We start from the raw sequence: 7,839 nt of genomic DNA, 5'->3' as shown, positions 1-7,839 counted from the left end.
GAGTCCCCTCTCGATCCCGTGGTGCTCCGCGGCAGGGTCGCGCTCTCTTCCGGTCGCGGGCAGCCGGGGCGTAGAGGGCGGTCGCGACAGGCGCCGAGGCAGTGCTGAGCGACCGAGGCAGGTGAGGCGGGCGGCGGCCGGTTCACGCTACGAGGCGCTGGCGGGTCGGGCCCCGGGAACCCTCGGGTTTGCGTGCTCGCCGCCCGGCGCCAGCAGGAATCGGCGGCTGGGCCTCGGATCCCGGTGACATTGAGGTCGGCCTGCGGGGGCTCTGGACTCGGGGGCTGCCGTGTCGCAGCCTATATGCCGGCCAGAAGCACCCGGCCCATCGCCGCTTTACTTGTCGCGGCCGCGGGCTGGCTTCCGGCTCTGACCTTGAGCGTCCGCTGGCCGCGGGCGCCGGCCCGAGGGCAGGTCGCCTTGCGGCCTCCCGGCCACCCGTTTAGACGGTGCTTTGCCACCGCTCCGGGCGTAACGGTGCTCCGGGGAAGGGGCTCGGCTTCCCGGCCTGGAAGGCGCTCAGCATCCGCCCACGCGCGGGCCAGGCCCTGGGAGAAACTGTGGGAGACGGGAGCCAGTTCGATCCTGACGTCATGCTTCTCTTTATTCTGCCTGTGATGGGTATTTTTGGAAGTCATTCGAGGTCCTTTTCGTTGTTAACAGTCCCTTGAAAGGTGCAGTTCTTAGGACCGGTAGGTAGGGGAAATGGGCTAGATTCAGGAAAGGTGCAGGTGAGAGGTGAGTCATCCAGGGCATTTATGGTCCTGCAGGGATTGGAAATGCACCGGGACCCTGCTTGCAGCCTTTCTTTCAGGTTTCGCTTTTCTGTTGATTGCACCTATTGGGTTTTTAACCAAATGGTGAACGCAGTGCCTGTCACAGTCCCTTTGACCTATTTATCTTTTCTCTCTAAACAATGGGGCCCATAAAGGGGAGCGGATTCTGTCTTTTTCAGAGTCTCCCTTAAATTTTTTTTTCTCTTTGCTCTTTAAGAAAGCCACTGTTCTACGAATTGCTTAAAGTGTGTACATGTTACAGTGCTTGGTTTATAATGCAGCTCCACTAAGACGTGTTGACTGCCGAGAAAAGAAAAAAAACAAACTTCATCCTAGGTGTGAATTGAGAGATCAATTATGTTGGGAAGAAAAAAAGGAACTCCAGTGACTCCCAAAATGCACTGGGGCAAAAAGGAGACTCTTGCCTGGTAGGTGTTTACTCTCATTCATAGAAAGGGTACATTTTTATTTTTCAGGATGTTGGCTACCAGAGTATTTAACCTCATTGGCAGGCGAGCAATTTCCACCTCGGTGTGTGTGCGAGCACATGGTAAGTGTAACGTCTTTTTGCTCTGTCATGTGTCAGGCCCTGTGCCGAAGTTTTTCAGACAGATCGTGAGATCCGGATTGTGTTGTTGAGGCGCTAAAGGGGAGGTATGTGTATTTTAACCCAGCGAAGTTCTAAACCAAAGAGTATTTGTGAACGACATTGAAAAGTGTTGATTTAAAGAAATCGCACAACTTCAAAGTTGAGAGTAAAGTTTTATTTGGGGCAAAATGAGAATTTAAGCCCAAGCCCGGAGGCAGCATCTTAAGTAACTGAGAAAATGGCTCTTAGGAGACCTAGGGAGGAGTTAGGATCTGTAGGAGTTTTGCAACAAAGAGCAGGTAGTGGGAACAAAAGATTACTGTAAATAACAGAAAACCAGATATCTCAAGGAATTTAGCACTTTTCTTTGGGGAGATGCTAAGGTCTGGGCTCTCTGTAATCCTTTCTCTGATAGGCACCTCCCGCTGTCTGGGCCACTGTCCTGCATTTTCTGTAGCCTGAGTTTCCTCGGGGCTGGGTGGTGGGAGTGGCTGCTAGGCGGCAGGTAGTCTTTGTTTCCTTCCAGAGTTCCCTCAGGGCTCACCGGCCCGGACGACTTTGACATCCTTTGTTTGGTGTATTTCTGATAAAAGGTGGGGGGGGAGGTGCATACGCACGCCGGCAGCTGCAAGTTTGCCTGCCGCCGGTCTTGTGAAGGTTACCACCGGTCTTGTGAAGGTTACCACCAGTCACGAGGAGCCGATAGCACCCTGAAGGATTTCAGTGTTTTCTAGAGATGAGGAGATGCACGCATTGAGCTCCTAAAGGCTTCTAAAAATAAGCTCCCAGCCGTTTAGCTTGGATGCCTGTACATCACTGCAGCAGTGGAAGGGAAGGAGCTCGAGGTTCTAGACTAAACTGGTTTAAACTCCTTTCTACCTGGGACTAGCTACGAAGGTTTAGGAGTCTGTTTTCTTTCTTTTTTGCTCTTTTTATTTTTTTAGGAACGTACCTGCAGCATATGCACGTTCCCAGGCTAGGGGTCCAGTCGGAGCTGTAGCCACCTACCTATACCACAGTCACGGCAGTGCCAGATGGGAGCCGCGTCGGTGACCTACACCACAGCTCAGGGCAACGCCAAATCCTTAACCCACTGAGCGAGGCCAGGGATGGAACCCTAACCCCATGGTTCCTAGTCAGATTTGTTGTGGCTGCACCACGCCGGGAACTCCGCTTTTCTCTCTTTTTAGAAGGAACGTTGGGAGTGGTAACCCCGTGTGTGTCTGCAGTTGTCCCCTGCCCGCCAGGCCTTTGCTGGGGGACCACGCCCGGAGTGCTGAAGAGCCCTTGGCAGCCCTGAGATCACAAATTGGCCATTCTTGTTCCAGAAACTGCAGTTTTCTGCTCAGAGTGCCCCGGTGTCATGGGCATTTATACCTTTGTAAGCGCTTTATTGAGATGGAATTCGCACAACACGTTCACCCATTTAAAGGGTCCACTTGAGCGGTTTTCAGTACATTCACAGAGTTGTGCCGGGATCACACAGTCAATTTTAGAACATTCTCAGCACCCTAATGAGCATCTATTTTTAGTAACCCATGTGTAGCCGGAGTGATTTTCAGTCCACTTATCATTTTAACAGAATCTGAGAATTTTAAAATGGGAGTAATTCTAGCCATTTCCACCTCAAATCCTTATGAGATGAGGCTCAGCATGAACACGTACGCTGCTCACTCGCATGGCACAGACAAGCAGCTAGAGAAACTTCACTGCTGTGTTTAAGACTTAACGTTTTATTTCACCACTCTTACCAGGCTTTGGGAGCTCACTGGGACTAAGCTAATGGAGGTGCAGCCTTCTCGTGGGACTTGATGCCTCCAGACCAGTTTGGAACACAACATTTTCTTGTAGATAGGCGGTGGAACCCAACACCCAGCTTTTTGCAGAGGGAAAACCCTCAATCAGATTTAAGATATTCCTTTTTTGTTTCTTGTTTTGAGGGCTGCACCTGCGGCAGATGGAGATTCCCAGGCTGGGGGTCTGTCCAATCAGAGCTGTAGCTAGCTGCCAGCCTACATCACAGCCACAGCAACGCCAGATCTGAGCCGCGTCTGCAATGCACACCACAGCTCACGGCAATGCCAGGTCCTTAACCCACTGAGCAAGGCCAGGGATCGAACCCGCAACCTAGTGGTTCCTCGTCGGATTCGTTTCCACCACGGCGCCACAACAGGAACTCCAATCCTTTTTTTTTTTTTTTTTTTTTTTTTTTTTAAATTAATCTGCTGTTTCTTCTTTTTCCCTCTTTACATGGCGTACAGAGCCTTTTTTTTGATTTTTAGGGCCCCACTCGCAGCATTTGGAAGTTCCCAGGCCAGGGGTCAAATTGGAGCTGCAGCTGCCGGCCTCCACCACAGCTCAGGGCAACGCTGGATCCTCAACCCATTGTGTGAGGCCAGGGATCGAACCTGCATCCTCATGAATAATGAGTCAAATTCATTTCCTCTGTGCCAGAGGGAACTCCCAGGGCCAATTTAAGACACTACGGTTTCTGTCTCTTGGAGCAGGTGTCTCCATCTTGTCCTCTCTTTCCACTGATGACAAGTTGGCTTTCTTTTGCTGGGAGTTTGACAGGTTTAGTTTCCATACACTCGTAAGTGTGTACCCACAGCCTCGTGTTTTGGAAAAGAAAATTTGAGCAACGCCGAGGTACCCTGTGACTTGGTTGTCGTTCCGTTTTGAGCGCCCGGGGTCTCCCTCGTTCATTTTGTGGTGGTGATGAGTTTCCTGCTGTGTGTGCGGCCCTGGTTCCCGTCCTCTGCTCCAGTTTCTCTCTTGTCCAGAGTGCTCGTTGCCCATCGGGTCCTGTCTCTTGTTTGCTGTCTCGCCCCCGCCGTGTCCTGTAGACGCCGAGAGGCAGGAATCTTCACCAAGGGTCGCAGGTTAGCAGCGCGCTTGGTGCGCGGCAGGCGCTCGGTAAACGCTTGTTGGCGAGGCAGGGACTGCCCCGTGGTCTCGTGCTGCAGCAGCAGTGCCACAGTAACGGCCGTCTTTTCAGCCGTCTTTCCTTCTGATCCTGAAGCGTGTTCCTTTTACGCGTGTCGTATTGTTTTTGTGCTTCTTCATCGGTTAGTTGGAGTCCCTCGCAGAAGGGCCTTCATCGAGCCCATTCCACAGCTCAGACCGCTTCGTCGGCGCTGTTAGTTGCAGGAGGTGCCGCCTTGTTGGCCGGGCCCCTGGTAGGTTTTCCTTTGGCTGTGATGAAGGTGCTGCCTTGGACGCACCTGCCCGCCACCCTCACTCTGCTGCCTGCTGTCCGGGACGAGCCTGCGTCACTCGGCAGGCTTGCCGCTGTTGGGAGCAGGGGCCGCGGCCCCGGATGACGGAGGTTTTCAGGGTACACGTGCTTATTTCCGTTTTTAGAAGTACCAGCTCATGGGCAACTCTGAACCTGTGAATTTTCAAATGTCGATCCAACTGTGTTGTAGGAAGCGTCGTGAAGAGTGAGGACTACGCCCTCCCGGTCTACGTCGACCGGCGCGACTACCCCTTGCCCGACGTGGCCCACGTCAAGAACCTCTCCGCCAGCCAGAAGGCCTTGAAGGAGAAGGAGAAGGCCTCCTGGAGCAGCCTCTCCATGGATGAGAAAGTGGAACGTGGGTATCGGAGGGACGCCCGGCGTCAGGGGAGAACTCTCCCGCCTCTGGGCTCCGGGCTGCTGCGCAGGGCCCGGCGTGCGAGGGAGGGTGGGGGGTGTCCAGGGCCCCAGCCCTGCCAGCCGACCGGACCTCCGCCCGGGGCCCTTCATGCCCGGGGAGGAGCGGGAATGGGGGTGCAGAGCTGCCGAGTGGGCCTTGGTGGTGTGTTCGCTGTGTGCGTGTGGCTTCCCGGGGCCTCCGCGCGAGGACTGGGCTGCTGGTCGTCCTTGAGGGAAGGTGAGGGAAGGGGTCAGTTGGAAGGAGGCTGGCGACGAGCGCTCAGAGGGACCCCGATGCGCTGAGCTCAAGGAGGCAGCGCTCCCCTCTCCTGCACCCGGAGCGAACGCCACGCGTCTCCTTCCCTGCCTGCTGCTCACGTGTGCGTGTGCACGGGCGTGTCCGGGCCTCAGGCCGCCACGCTCGCCCTCCCGCTGCGTCTTGCGGGGCGTGGCGGCGCCCCGAGCAGAGCACCCTGGGCCCGTGGCCCCGGCCCACAGCCCCGTCCTTTGCGTCGCCAGTGTACCGCCTGAAGTTCAACGAGAGCTTCGCCGAGATGAACAGGAGCACGAACGAGTGGAAGACGATCGTGGGCACCGCGCTGTTCTTCATCGGCTTCACCGCCCTCCTCCTCATCTGGGAGAAGCACTATGGTGAGTCGGGGCGCAGCGGCTCCGGGGGGCCCCGGCTCCAGCTTCCAGGGCCCAGCCTCCGGCCTGGGCTCCACCCCGGGACTGCTTGCCGTGTCGGGGGAACTGTCTCTCGAGCACTGTCGTGTTGCGAAGTGGGGCCACGCTTCCCGAGCGGCTTGCCTGCTCCCCAGCCAGTTGTCAGGAGGCGGGGTGGGGCTCGGCCAGGAAGGCGCGCTCCTCCCGCTGCGGGGCTGCCGCTCCCTCCGAAGACCGAGAGCGTGGCCGTGTCGGGCTCCCCGCTCGCGCTCGTGCTGTCTGTCCAGCGGCGTAGGCGTTTCCCTGAGGTGGTGTCACCCTGCGCCTGCGGCCTGCCTGGACCTGGGTCGGTGACAGACCCAGGCCTGTCTCGTCTGCCCCGGCCCCTTGGGTTCTGTTTGTGCTCTCTGCTTGCTGTAGGCCTGTCTCTGTCCTGTAGAGGGGCCGGTCTGCTTTTAGCTTATGTGTTTATTGCTCACGTGTACAAAGGAAGAGTGATTTGGAAACGTGGGGAGTAATCCGTGTCCAGAGTTTGAAAGCGGTGTGTTCGTGTGGGTGTGGGTGTGGCGGGCAGGTGGCCGCGCGCAGCGGGTTCCCAGTGAGTGGGGGAGGCCTCAGCCGTGTACCGCGTGGGCTCGGACTCGACGTGTCGGTGCGACGCGGCTCATGAGCTTGCCTTGGACCGTAGTGTACGGCCCCATCCCGCACACCTTTGAGGAGGAGTGGGTGGCCAAGCAGACCAAGAGGATGCTGGACATGAAGGTGGCCCCCATCCAGGGCTTCTCGGCCAAGTGGGACTACGACAAGAACGAGTGGAAGAAGTGAGGCCCGACCCCACCTGTCCTGTCGCCGCCCTGCAGCGCAGCGCCTTGGCTGCGCACCGTCACGTGACACGACCAGTGCTAATAAACGAGCAGGTGACCCGAAGTCCTTGTGATCCGTTCTTTGGGGCTGCCCGGGTCCTCCCGGGCGTCTGGTACACGCGGCTTGGGTGGGAGTGAAGCGGCCCGAACACAGGGTGTAAGACAGCGTCGTGTAAACGCGGACGAGGAAGGCGAGCCCTTCGATGTGGGGTGTCGAGGTCTCGTGAGAGGGAAAGCCCGGGGCAGTAGCCAGATAGATGTCTCCGGGCCACGTTTCTTTGGGCCTTGCGCCCGTGAAATCATCCATGTCGGGGTGTGGAGATTGGCACGGGCAGGCTGAGCCCACGCTCCCGGCCTGGTCTCTGGCTCCTCTCAGTCTTTCTGTCCAAGAAGCAGCAGCGAGCCCAGTATCAGGCCAGGCAGGGCTTGAGGAGCACTGCCCCGGCCCCCGCAGGTCCCCGGGCGGGGGGCGTTCCTGCTGTCCTGGCCCCCCCTCACCTTCACGTTATTTCCCCTGGAGCCCCTGTGAGGGGCAGCACAACGGATCCCAGGGACCAGGGCCGGCGGGCAGAGGGCTCTCCCAGCGGCATCGGTGCAGGAGGGAGGGAGGTGAGAGCCGTGCCTGGGACGGGACGCGACCCCTGGGGCTGTACCAGAGGAGCTCACAGGAGACGCCTTCGGCAGGCTTGTGGGAAGGCCTTACCTGCCAGGTTAAGGTCAGGTTGAAGGTAGTTCCAGACTGTAGCGTCCCGCTGCTTTAGAAATGCCCCTGATGGCTTGTTCTCGCAGGGCCCTGGTGGGAAAGGAAGAGCCCAGGGCCGCAGGCGCACGTCTGGCTGTGAGGACCCGTCTGGCTGGACGGCTTCAGCTCCTTCCAGGGTGGGCTCCTGCGGTGGGGCTGAAGTGCCCAACCCGGTGCAGGGTCACCCCGGCCCTCCACCTGGATCTTTTGACCTTAAGTGGTCACTGGCGGGGCACCCGCCCTGGGCCTGGCGCCCTCGCTCACTCCTCGGGAGACCTCAGAGGAAGGCGCCCTCCTTGGACTGGACGGTGGGGCCAGGCACAGCCAGAGGCAGCAGGTTCTGTGTGAGTGGGATCGAGCCGGTGGTGGAGAGGGGGTCCCTCTGAGCCCAGACACTGCTTCTACCCTGGGGAGGCTCCAGACGGGGTCTCCCCGAGCCCGGCGGCTTCCCCTGACGGTGGGAACCACTTCTGCACTTGCTCGGAGTCCTGCCCCCTTTGCGTCAGCGTCAGGTTCCAGGATGTGACGGACGGCTGGCCTGTCCTCTCTGCACTCGTGCTTATGCC

At 58.0% G+C, this 7,839-nt stretch overlaps 1 protein-coding gene across 4 annotated transcripts; it reads left to right on the top strand.

Moving 5' to 3' along the window:
• The first annotated feature begins 28 nt into the window (after positions 1-28).
• COX4I1 (cytochrome c oxidase subunit 4I1) lies at positions 29-6,595 on the top strand. Of its 4 annotated transcripts, none has more exon segments than NM_001444736.1 (5): positions 29-121; positions 1,253-1,326; positions 4,794-4,961; positions 5,522-5,653; positions 6,357-6,595. In NM_001444736.1, coding segments are annotated over 4 exon segments (510 nt in total). In that variant the 5' UTR covers positions 29-121; position 1,253; the 3' UTR covers positions 6,494-6,595.
• Positions 6,596-7,839: the final 1,244 nt, after the last annotated feature.

Source organism: Sus scrofa, chromosome 6 (genome assembly GCF_054392235.1).
Source record: "Sus scrofa isolate SSC_HxYL_T2T_F1_AM1 chromosome 6, Sscrofa_HxYL_maternal_Yorkshire_Landrace_v2.0, whole genome shotgun sequence".
NCBI lineage: Eukaryota > Metazoa > Chordata > Mammalia > Artiodactyla > Suidae > Sus > Sus scrofa.
The sequence above is the reverse complement of the archived record's forward strand: the minus strand, read 5'-3'. Positions and strand labels throughout refer to the sequence as shown.

Bases quoted from the DNA above. Each gene is read 5' to 3' on its own strand.
- COX4I1 (XM_021093706.2), top strand. From the start codon at position 1,254: ATGTTGGCTACCAGAGTATTTAACCTCATTGGCAGGCGAGCAATTTCC. The intron at 4,962-5,521 runs GTGGGTATCGGA...TTGCGTCGCCAG, and splicing joins CATGGATGAGAAAGTGGAAC to TGTACCGCCTGAAGTTCAAC. The intron at 5,654-6,356 runs GTGAGTCGGGGC...CTTGGACCGTAG, and splicing joins CATCTGGGAGAAGCACTATG to TGTACGGCCCCATCCCGCAC.